We start from the raw sequence: 12,834 nt of genomic DNA on the forward strand, positions 1-12,834 counted from the left end.
AGTAATTCATATCTTGAGAAATGTTTAACCAAATTTAGTCAAACCAATTTTACTGGATTCAAAATATTATGAGCTACCAAATAAAAATGCTGAACTTTATGATTTCTGTAGTGATTTTTAGAGTTTGGAATTAAATAAGGAAAGTTCCCAAGCCTTATTTAAATGAAGAAAAATAGAAATACTCCTGTGCTAGACTTAAGAAAATTTGTAGAAGTCCAAACCCAACTTAGGCACTGTTTAAAAATATTAAGCACCCTAGTATACAAGATTAACACAGGGTTATCTATTAAACACTATATCTGTCCAAAACATAGGAAATTAATAAAGGCAGTAGAAAACAATAAACAGTGGACGAACATATTTTTCCTAGTATACTTAAGTGATACAGAACATAGGATAAATACAGAGAAACCTAGTCCAGAGCTAATCCAAGGTTAATTATTTTATTAGGCACTAAGAAATCCAGAAGAGCCATAATTAAAAATATAAGCACCATTTAAAAAATGGTAAGAAAATTTCAGTAGACTCCTAACTACTAGAACATCACTACAAAAATAATAAACACCCCAACCCATCATAATAAGTGGGTTGAACAATTCAAACTTGATTTTGGCCCATGTTCTAATTAAATCATAAGAAAGCCAAAAATTGTGCAACATTAGGCAAATAAATTTTTACCCAACTATTGATGAAGTAGACCACCAGAGAAAAATATGAAACCCATTTAAAAATGTAAGGTAACACCCATTGCCCTACCTCATGAAAAAGGCCATTTAATTCAAGAAATTCCTACCACCCTTTCCCTTAAGCAAAAAGTTCCCAAAGCCTAGAATGATTGCTCTTGCGCAAAGAAGAAGATAGAAAAATTTAGAAATCTATTGTTTGATATTTTTCAAGTATAGTGGTAGTAGAAAGCACCCCATTGGCTAGAAACTTTAGAAAATCATAGTAAATTAACTGATAAGTATTAGTGGCTGAACATTTGTACAAAGCCATGTTATTACACCTAAATGCCAGAAAAAATAAGCCTTAGAGAATAACCCAATGTTAAAAGGGAGTTGTAGTTCAAAACACCCCCTCTGCCCTAATATTTGATAATTTTGTACAGAGAGAGCCCCTCACTTTTTAAGTCCCCAATTTTGAGACAGAGAATTATACACTAGTGAGAAGCCACTGTAATTTTTACATAATTTTTGGAAATTTATAACACTGACTTGTAGTTCAAACCCACCTGAAAAGCATAAAAGAAAAGGAAAAGAAGAGATACATTAGAAAGATTAATAAGTCTCACCCCAATCATTGCAGCTAAGAATCTTGATAAAATATCACTAAGACATAAAAAGGAAAATTAGTGGAACACTAAAAACAACCTGACCATTCAGTAATCAAACTTAGTGGAACACTAAAATATCACTAAGACATAAAAAGGAAAATTAGTGGAACACTAAAAACACCCCAGAAATCTCTAATAACAAGACTTAGCTCTATTTCCTTTAATTAATCTTCACCATACAATTTTAGTTGCTAAATTGCATATCATCCCATACATATATCTTATCCATTGCAGTCATTAGATTGCAACATCGATGACCGAGAGTACGTGATCATCCCGGAGCAAGGAGCTGTCCACGAGGAAGTTCAGGAGCCAGCTCCCGAGCCTGCCATCGAGGATCTCCCCGCAGCCCCAGCAATTGAAGGCAATCCCGGTTTTATGCATAACCAATTTATATATGCTACTTTACTACACTTAATGTTTGTAGGCTTGTAATGTGCACTTAAGTGTAGGAGTTGATTGAAACACTAGTGCATGAACTCAGGATTCCTTTGGGATGGATACTAGTATGCTAGGTCGAGTAGCTGCCTTGCTAATTAGGATCTCGGTAGAAGTCGAGTGATATTTCTAGCACTCGCGCGAGGTTAGGAAATTGATTGTATTCATCTTGATAACGGGATCTATGATGGTCTATGGGCTTGGATCCAGGGTGGATGCCTTGTCCATGAGACGGGAAAAGAAATTAAGGATTAATGTGTGGATACCTGAGTCAAGCGTTTGAAAGTACTAAAAACATGTCGGGAAATATGGTAACCGGTAAACCTAGTACCTGAGTGAAGCCGGGCACGAACTTTACCCCTCACGCGTCCTGAGACTGGGTCTCCCATGCTAGCTATGGTGGGTACAAGTGCGGTCACTGCACGGCGGCAGCCAGGGTCAGTGGAGCATTATATGCCAAGGCGGTGAGTCCTGGCCGCGAACGGGGAATCAATGGGGACGATTGACGTGTGTGGGGACGGAGTGCCTTGACATGTCGTGTGTTTATGTTTACCTTGCAAGGTTAAAACTCGATTCGCATCGTCTGCTTCTCGCTGCTAATGAGACTGCTTGACCCCTTGTACTACATTGAGTAAGAAGTAAAATGAGGTTTTACATGAGATAATATGTTGATTGTATTAAATGATTGTTACCATGTATGCTTAGAAGGAGCCAACTTAGCTAAAAGTAATGATATTAGAACTAGAAAAGCTAAAAATGATTTTAGACTCAGCTAGTGTTTTTGGCAAACCAAACCCCTCAACCAAACAGCTGCATGGTCTAGAGGTAGAGGAGTAGATTCCTCACACCTGGTAAGTCTAGCTGAGTATTAGTATACTCAGCCTTGCTTGTGGCATAATTTTTGCAGGTATGCTTCAGGATATGGTTGATGGTGTGACTTAGCCTACCACCCTGCCACCGGGTTGGACGGTCGAGTGGGATGCCGCTCCAGCAGGAGAGGAGCAGGAGGAGTAGTGGGCTAGGCCTTGCCCTATTCCTCACCTTTCGACGATATCGATTATCCACTGCAGTTTATCTTATGACTTATTTTAGTTTGCTTTAAAAAACTCTGATTTATGTAATAACTCAAGTATCTTAAATTTGAGGTTTCCTGTTTTATTGTATTTCCTCTGTGACTCACCTTCGAGTGAGCTCGTGGTATTTGATCCTGGATAAGTGGCTTTATCAGACTAGATCTGAGGGACTGACGGGTTATTCCGATTTAAGTGTGTTGCGACCCCTGAGGCGTGACTTGGGCACTTAAACTAGAATAATTCGGGCGGTTCTGTCACACAAACTAGCCCTAAATGGTGTGATTCCTGAATCACTTATAAACTGCTCCAACTTAAACAAACTAGGTCTCTCTAATAATAACCTCACTGGTTTTATTCCTCCTAGCATAGGTTCTCTTTCGAAGCTACAAGTTCTTCTCCTTCATAGAAATAATTTGGTCGAGATCATCCCATCAAGCCTCAGAAATGTCACAAATTTAATTGCAATATCTCTTTCAGAAAATAAATTGAATGGGTCCATTTCCATTGAATTATGGCAAATGCCACACCTAGCGTCTTTGTACCTTTATGATAATTATCTATCCGGTGAAATCCCATAAACTCTATTTAATGTATCTTCACTTCAAGAGCTATCCTTGTCGTACAATATGTTGAGCAACACTTTGCCATCTAACTTGGGCCATGCCCTCCATAATCTCAAATCGTTGTACTTGGCAGCCAACTTGTTTGAAGGATGAATTTTAGATTCTCTAGGCAATGTTTTAGGTCTAGTAAATTTGGATATGTCGCCTAATAAGTTCACTAGCAAAATCCCTAGCATATTTGGAAAACTTTTAGGGTTGTCTTTTCTAAACCTTGAGAGAAATATGCTTGAAGCGAGTGATAGTACTGGCTGGGAATTCTTCGCTGACCTGACAACGAGCAATTCTTGATGGTGCTTTCATTGGATGGCAATAATCTGTGGGGAGCTATACCAAACTTCATCTCTAACCTGTCCTCCAACCTCACAAATCTACTAATGAGCGACAACCAACTATCCGGAGTAGTCCCCTCAAGCATTGGGAAGTTTAATGGATTAATTGAACTCGTGCTAGATGGCAACAATTTTACCGGTACAATTGAGGATTGGATCCCAAAGTTGACGAGCCTACAAGAGTTATATCTCAATGACAACTTTGATGGTACAATCCCACCTTCCATTAGTAACCATATTCATTTGATGTTTTTGGCTCTTTCAAGCAATAAATTCACTTGTTCAATACCACATAGCATGGGAAACATTTAATATCTATCCAATTTGAGACTTAGAAACAATAATTTTAGAGGGAGAATACCTGTTGCGTTTGGAGACCTTACACAATTAGTCCTCCTTGATGTTTCATCTAACAAACTTAGTGGGGAAATTCCTTAAAGTTTGGCCTAGTGCCAAAATCTAGCTACCACTGAAATGAACCAAAATGTTCTTACATAAATCATCCTAACCTCCTTCAGTAATCTAAATATCTTGAGCATGCTCAGCCTTTCCCATAAGAAGTTCTTAGATACCTCGCCAAACACTCTAATAATTTCCATGGAGAGATATCAAAGGACGGTATATTCGATAATGCTACACTTGTTTCACTCAATGGCAATCCATGATTGTGTGGAGGAGCCATGAATTTGCATATGCCTTCATGCCATACTATGTCTAGAAGAGTAAGAACCATAATCTATTTGGTTAAAATATTGATCCCAATATTTGGATTCATGAATATCTGTGTGATGTTGTATTTATGATCATCAAATCCTTATGTTAGAATGTAAATATTGTCAGGTATATTGTAAATGTTATTACGTATCACATACAACCCCTCGCGTAATAGACGTGCGTGAATCTAGGTGGTTCCTGTGATTGTCGAGCCAACATGAGAGACATGGATATGTTTGGGACGTCATATTCATGATTGTAAAATCCTCAAGTTTGAGCTTAAATGGTATCATATATAGCGTAATTGGTGTTACAATGGTCAGTGTAATGTCATGGATGACCCCCACGTAACTAGCGTGTGTGAATCTAGGTGGTTACGTAAATATAGAGCCAATGTGAGATACATGGATATCTCTAGGACATCATATTCATGATCGTGAAGTCTTGAAGTTTGATCGTAAAAAGTGTCAGATATTGCAAATATTGTTACAATGGTTAGTGCGAACTCTAGCACCAGCACACCTTTATCTCTCTAGTCATAGAAGACGAGGAGGTGACCGATGTGGGGCAACAAGTGGTGGAGGTGCTCGCTGCTGTTGTGGACCTTCACGGTGGCAAGGGAGACGATGAGGTAGGCAAGGTTGAGAGCACCTAGAGGGGGTGAATAGGTGATCCTGTAAAATCAAACACTAAATAGCTACAAGACTTAGTTTATTAGAGAGTTAGTGCGACTAAGTAGCTTTGAAGCGAGTTCTTGTGAACACAACAATAAAAGAGAAAGCAACACAAGAGACACGCGATTTTTATCCCATGGTTCGGCCAAGTAACACTTGCCTACTTCCACGTTGTGGCGTCCCAATGGACGAGGGTTGCACTTAACCCCTTTCAAGTGATCCGATGATCAACTTGAATACCATGGTCTTTTCCTTTAGAGTCTTTTCCCGTGTGCGAGGAATCTCCACAGTTTGGAGTCTCTCACCCTTACAATAGAGATCACAAAGAAAGCACAGAGTAAGGTTGGGGAGAGCAACACACGCAAGACTCAAATCCGCAGCACAACCACGCACACAAGTCACGACTTGAGCTCGAAACGCAACACACGGAGTTCGCAACTCAAATGGAGCTCAAATCACTAACACAGAGAATCAAATGTGTGGAGTCGGAGTCTGGGTGTCTTAGAATGTTTCTTGAAAGCTTGGTTATTTGCTCCATGTGCCTAGGGGTCCCTTTTATAGCCCCAAGGCAGCTAGGAGCCGTTGGAGACCAACTTGGAAGGCAATTCATGCCTTCTATCGAGTGGTGCACCGAACAGTCCGGTGCACCACCGGACAGTCACTGTAGCTGTCCGGTGCGCGATCGCCTTCCAAATCAGGCGCATCCGACCGTTGCTCATCCGGGCCCGTTGGCGCACCGGACACTGTCTGGTGCACACCGGACAGTCCGGTGCACCAGCTGACCGTTGGAGCAGTCCATGTGTCGCCCGCAGTTTGTGCGGCCGACCGTTGGCGCTGGCGACCGATGGCTCACCGAACAGTCCGGTGAATTATCGCCACGTCGCCTTTTCCGTTTCCCGAGAGCGACGAGTTCGCCGCAGATGACTCACCGGACAGTCCGGTGCACCACCGGACAGTACGGTGAATTATAGCCGTACAACTCCGTCAGCTCCCGAGACTGGCCTCTTCACCATTGACCAGTCTGGTGCACTCACCGGACAGTCCGGTGCACCACCGGACAGTCCGGTGTGCCAGGCCGAGCTGGAGTTTGGCTACACATAGCCAAGTCTTTCCAATTCGTTTCTTTTCTTCTTAGCTATGTTTCTAGCACTTAGACAAACACATTAGTATTCAAGACACAATGTACTAAGTCTAGAAACATACCTTGTACCTTGATTTGCACTTTTCACACATTTAGCAGATGAGGACTCAGATAATATGTGTTGGACATCTAATCACCAAAATACTTATAGAAATTTGCCCAAGGGCATATTTCCCTTTCAATCTCCCCCTTTTTGGTGATTTATGCCAACACATCAAAAAGCAACTAAAGTGTGCAACATCAAAACAATTGAAGACCAAATTGTTTTAGCTTATGATTTTGGCATATTTGGATCGCTTTTTGCCACCACTTGGTTTGTTTTTGCAAATCAAATTCATTTGCCTAGCTCTAAGTAAAACACGCTTGTTTTGGCACATAGAGAGATATTTCAAGAGTAAAATTGATTCAAGTGCCCGAAAACTCCCCCTTTTTCCCATAATCAAAATTCTCCCCCACAAGAGACCACTTTTGCAATAAGAGCATTTTGGACAAATAAAAAATTCTAACTCTATTATTTTCAAAATTCACAAGTGGTTGGCTGATCCATTTGCTTTGGCCTTACTTTCTCCCCCTTTGGCATTAAGCACCAAAACGTGATCATTTTTGGCCCTTTAACCCACTACACCATGACACAATTTTAGCGTCAAACAACTGACGGTAAAAATAGACGTTTTGCGACAGACATTCTGTCACAAAATATTCCCATCACACTATCTGTCGGTAGTTATTGTATTGGAGTCAACAAATCTGTCGGCAATAATGTCGAGCTATTGTGGCAGTCCATCTGTCGGTAAAACAGATTATACGTGGTGCAAAGTCTGTCGGGAAAAAGTAGCATCAAATCGTTTGTCGGAAAATGGATCTCACGATCTTAAATAGCAAAAAATAATTAATAACGAGAGCGCGTCGTGAGTACTGCGTATTACGTAACGTATAGAACATATTATTGCCCAGTTTTAAAAACTGCCGCCGTATGTCACGCGCGCTTGCGTCCCAACTCCCGAGCCGACTCACGACCTAGCTAGCGCGCGCGGGCGAGCAGGGCGGCGGCGCGATTGAGTTCACGCGCGGGCGAGCAGGCGGCGGCGCGATTGAGTTCACGCGCGGGCGAGCAGACGCGCGCGGGCGAGCAGGCAGGCGAGGCTGGCGCGGGCGAGCAGGCGGCGGCGATAGAGAAGTGCGAGCAGGCCGGCGCGCTGTCGCGTGTCTCTGAGACCTAACTGCATAGCGGCGGCGATTGAGAAGGGGGAGGCCGGCGCGGGCGAGCAGGCCGGCGTGGGCAAGCAGGTCGGCGTGGGCGGGAAGGCCACGGCGAGGTGCAGGCGGGCGGGCTGCTGGTGAGGACGACATTGCCGGTGAGGATGACTTTGAGCTGCTTTGAATTATGGTTTTAAATTTTTGTGCAATCTTTGTTGTTGATGGGTAGTGGAGGGGGTACTCGGTTCGCCATACCTTGGCTCTGCCGCAGATCTCTACCAAAATCATTCTCTGGCACAAACTAATCAATAGCCATGGACATTTGATGCAAGTTCGTTTCAGTAGCCATAGGTGCTAGATGCAAGAAAGAAGATGGACACCTAATTAAATCGTTCGTTACCTGGACGAGGCCCTGTTCTTGTGCGCTACTAGTAACATGAATTGTTGAAATCAATGAACAACCCTTGGATAAAGTAAACCAATAATGCATATGCCCATGTGATCACGACGATTAGGCGACTTGAGCAAGATTAGGAAACAAACGATTTGACTCTTTTGTCAGTGCTTCTATTCCCAAACAGTTAGGGAGTTGTGGTGAGGGCGATGAGATCACGACATTATGCTGTAGGCTACTGCTTGCTCGTGCTATGTGCCTTAGGCATTAGCCGCCTGCAGGCTACTGCTTGCTCGCCTGCTGCTGGCCTTCTGGCTCCTGCAATTCTCCGCTCGTCAGCTTGTAGTTTTCTAGTTTTCAACCCAAGGCGTCAGCCTACAGCTCGCCATTTCAGCAGTTCTTGACTTCCTAATTCTATATATCATGGCCCCACGATATGACTCTACTAGGAAACCTGAAAGTCTTTTTTTCGTTGTTGATTTTTTAATTTATTGGTTATCATTTATTTGAGATGAGTTTTTAAAGCACAATGGATTTCTGAAGATTATTAATACTAAATAATGAAGATGAAACAAAATGAATGGACAAGTGTAAAAACAATGCTAAAACCAAACCTAGTAGAGGTATGTGTTGCAAACTTGTAGTTAGTAAATTTTGCTATAAAATAATTAGACGATCATTAGTTCAACTTTTATCTTTGATACTTGTAATGATTCCCCTTTTTACACCTCTACTTTGAAACTAGGAAGGGTACATTTCATCTTATTATCTTTTAAGGTACAACATGGATAAAAGGTGGATGAATGAACCTAGGTATATTTCTAACAATGTTCTATAAACCATTATTTTGTAGTAATCACCTTTGACCAACATATCGTTACGTACCTAATATTTATAGGCACACGAAGGTCTACATAGATGGGGTAGCTGGATTTATTGAGTTTGCGTTTAGCAATTCTATAGGTGGAAATAGAATTCTATGTCCTTGTAGAAAATGTGTTAATTCTCTATGGAAAGATGAAAATGAAGTTCGCGCGCACTTGATATGTGATGGCTTTCAAGAGGGATACAAAAGGTGGACTTATCATGGAGAAACAGACTCTATGCCTATTAATAGTCATGACTATAGTGATATAGAGGCTGCAAACAATTCAGATGAAGATGACATAGCCGATTTGGTTCAAGACATGGCTGGTGGTCTAGATGATAAAGGGGATTTTGAAGTATCTGATGGTTCTGATGAAACTGATGTAGATTTAGAAGCCATCAATCAGTTAGTGATAGATAATACCCAAGAGCTATACCCAGGGTGTAAGAAGTTCTCAAAGTTGCATTTCTTAATAAGAATTCTTCACTTGAAATTGCTTGGAGGGTGGACAGATAAAAGTTTTGATATGCTACTAGATCTACTAATGGAGGCTTTCCCTGATGGCTTGGCATTGCCAAAAAATTTCAATGAAGCAAAGAAAGTAATTAAGTGTCTAGGACTCGGGTATATCAAAATTGATGCATGTGAAAATGATTGCATTTTGTTTAGGAAGGAGTATGCTAATTGTGATGCATGTCCCACATGTGAAAGGTCACGCTGGAAATCAAAAAGGAGAAGTTTAAATGGAAAACATGTACACAAGGTTCCATGCAAAGTTCTTCGCTATTTTCCAATAAAAAGAAGGCTTCAGAGGTTATTTCTATCATCTAAGACAGCAAGTGACATGAGGTGGCATGATGAGGAGCGTATACAAGATGGATTACTAAGGCATCCTGCAGATTCACCTCTCTGGAAGGATTTTGACCAAAAGCACCCAGTGTTTGCTTCTAACAGTCGCAACATTAGACTTGCTTTAGCTACAGATGGTTTTAATTCGTTTAGGTCCATGAATGTTAGCTATAGCATTTGGCCTGTTATTCTCATCCCATATAACTTTGCACCATGGTTGTGTATGAAGCAAACAAATTTCATTATCTCATTGCTGATTCCGGGTCGTAGATCTCCTGGTAGTGATATAGATGTTTATTTTGAGCCACTAATTGATGATCTGCTAGATATGTTTGTTGAAGGGGTGAGAACATACGATTCTGCAAAGCATGAGTATTTTCAATTACGTGTTGCAATAATATGGACCATATCTGATTATCCAGGCCTAGGGTACATTGCAGCATGTACTACATCAGGTGAAGTAGCATGTATTGAATGCCACTCATATACATGTTCTCTACGATTGAAACAAGGTACAAAAAATTGTTATATGGGACACCGTAGATTCCTGGGCCCAAACCATCCATATAGATTTGATCTAGATTCGTTTGATGGTAAAGTTGAGGACAGGCCAGCGCCTAGACCACTTTCTGGAGAGGAAGTTTTATTGCAAACAGAGAATATGCACACAGTGCATGGGAAAGGTTGCCAACATAAAAAGAAAGCAAAAAAAGAAGGAAGGGGAGCCTACTATCATATGGAAAAGGAGGTCTATTTTTTTAGGCTTCCATATTGGAAGGATTTAATGTTACGACATATTTTAGATGTCATGCATATCGAGAAGAATGTGTGTGATAACATTGTCAACACCCTCCTAGGAATTCAACGAAAGTCCAAGGATAACTTGAAATATCGTTTGGATCTTCAGTCCCTAGGCATTCGAACTGAGCTTCATCCTATTCTAGTGGGTGACAAGTTATATTTACCACCAGCATCATATACAATGAGTGCGTCTGAGAAGACGTTATTTTGTGAGGTACTGAAAGGAGTAAAATTTCCAGATGGATATGCATCAGATATAAGAAACAATGTGGATGTGAAGGAGAAGAAGCTTGTTGGGCTAAAGAGCCATGATAACCATGTTTTGATACAATATTTACTCCCACTTGCTGTGAGAAGGATTTTACCAGAAATAGTTAGTGCTGCACTGATTCGTGTGAGCAATTTTTTCAAGCAAATCTATTCGCCAGTTATTCGTATAAGCGATATGCATAAGCTAGAGTCAGAAATAGCTGAGACTCTAAGCATTCTTGAGACTATATTCTTGCCATCCTTTTTTGATATTATGGTACACTTAATGGTTCATCTCCCTACTCAAGTCAGAATTGCTGGCCCTGTTCAATTTCGTAATATGTACCGAGTGGAGAGGTAAATTTTAATATATTTTAGCAATAAATTAAACTTAGTTTTACTCAAAGGAAGGTTTAACATATATGCCATTTCTCCTTTATAGGTTTTTAATGAGATGTAAGGGCCATGTTCGCACTAGGAGTCACCCAGAGGGGTCAATTGCAGAAAGTTATCTATTTGATGAGAGTCTCACATTCTGTTCTCGCTATTTACATGGTGAAACTAGATTTAACCAGAAAAAAAGAAATGATGATGGCTTGAATGTTGATTTAATCAATACCACCCCTTTCTTCCATAACATAGGTCGTGGATTGGTTGGTAAGCGTAGTGTCACATTAGACCACAAAACATGGCTTCAAGCACATAGATATGTCTTGTTCAACTATGACCATATAGAGCCTTACTTGAAGTAAGTTGAATATTATATTTTATAATCAATATCATCCATTTATTTCATGATTACTAAATTATAATGTTTGTTTAGTAAACATATAGAATACCTTTACTCTGCTGGTCATCAAAATCAAAGAGCAATCAGTCGTTTACACTATGAGACTTTTCACAAGTGGTTTAAGTCACACGTAAGTATCTAGGAAAATGTTTATATAGAGTATAGTTCCACATTATTTTTTAGTGCAATAACAATCTTCAATATCATCAGGTGGAAACAACGAGTGAGGAAGTACCTGAGGAGATAACAATATTAGCTAAGGAGCCTAACATGGTTGCACATTCTTATGATAGTTATTCTATAAATGGGATAAATTTTCATACACATTCTTATGATGTGGGTAGGTCAGTGCAGTGTAGTGGTGTAGCCCTAGTTGCACATGCAACAAGTTTTGATGGGACAAACAATAATAACCCACTATCAATGAGCAAAACTTATTATGGTGTTATAAAAGACATTCTTGAGCTGAACTACCATCACCAGGGAAAAATAGTATTGTTCAAATGTGATTGGATTGATAACCGAGTACGAGACAAATGGGTCAAAATAGACAAGTTTGGGGTGACAATGGTCAACTTCAAGCATTTATTCAATACCGGTGACAAGGAATTAGATGAGCCATTTATTTTTGCATCTCAGGCAACTCAAGTTTACTATGTGCAAGATCCTATTGATGCTGATTGGTTTGCTGTTTTAAAGTCAAAACAACGTGACATGTATGATATGGAAGAAAGGCTAGACAACAGTACAGAAATAGGTTCTTTCTTGCCAGATTTGGATGCACACACACAAGTTAATGTATCTATTGGTGGTAGTTGTGTTAGGACTGATATAGATGGAATAATGATTGCCGAAAACCAACCTAGCAAGTAAGATATGTTTATATCCGTTTACGCAAAATTGTTTCATTTTACGTTGTAATCTCTTTGTCTTGAATCTTGATTGTAATCTCTTTATGTTTTGATTCAGGAGGAAAGTTTGTAAGAGGAAGAGGAATGGGTAAAGAAACGGAGGTCAATGAATATGAACTACAAAGGGCTGCCAACATAAAAGAAAATTTGAAGAGGATGAGATTTCTTAATCTCCATGTACCTATACTATGGTTAATGAAGAAGCAAATGGATCACATCGAGCCAATCAGAAACATAAGGTTAATGTATTTCCCTATTTAATAAGTTCATGTTTTTTACATTTAATTTAATAGTACCACAATCTATCTCAATACATGCGGAACTAGAATTTTCTTTCTTGTAGGAGGAACTAGAATTATAGAAGGAACTAGAATTTTCTGCCATAGGCATATAAATTAACCTGTGCATTCTGTAGTCTCTACTTCTTGTACTGTTTTCAATATTTCAGTT

General features: G+C 40.1%; 1 protein-coding gene across 1 annotated transcript; it reads left to right on the forward strand.

The window, feature by feature from the left end:
- The first annotated feature begins 11,902 nt into the window (after window positions 1-11,902).
- Window positions 11,903-12,535, forward strand: LOC103653762 (uncharacterized). Its single transcript, XM_008680574.2, has 2 exons — window positions 11,903-12,342; window positions 12,443-12,535. The coding sequence occupies exons 1-2, from the start codon at window positions 12,041-12,043 to the stop codon at window positions 12,474-12,476; spliced, it is 336 nt and encodes a 111-aa protein (XP_008678796.2). The 5' UTR covers window positions 11,903-12,040; the 3' UTR covers window positions 12,477-12,535.
- Window positions 12,536-12,834: the final 299 nt, after the last annotated feature.

The sequence above is a fragment of the Zea mays genome, chromosome 4 (assembly GCF_902167145.1).
Source record: "Zea mays cultivar B73 chromosome 4, Zm-B73-REFERENCE-NAM-5.0, whole genome shotgun sequence".
Classification (NCBI taxonomy): Eukaryota; Viridiplantae; Streptophyta; class Magnoliopsida; order Poales; family Poaceae; genus Zea; species Zea mays.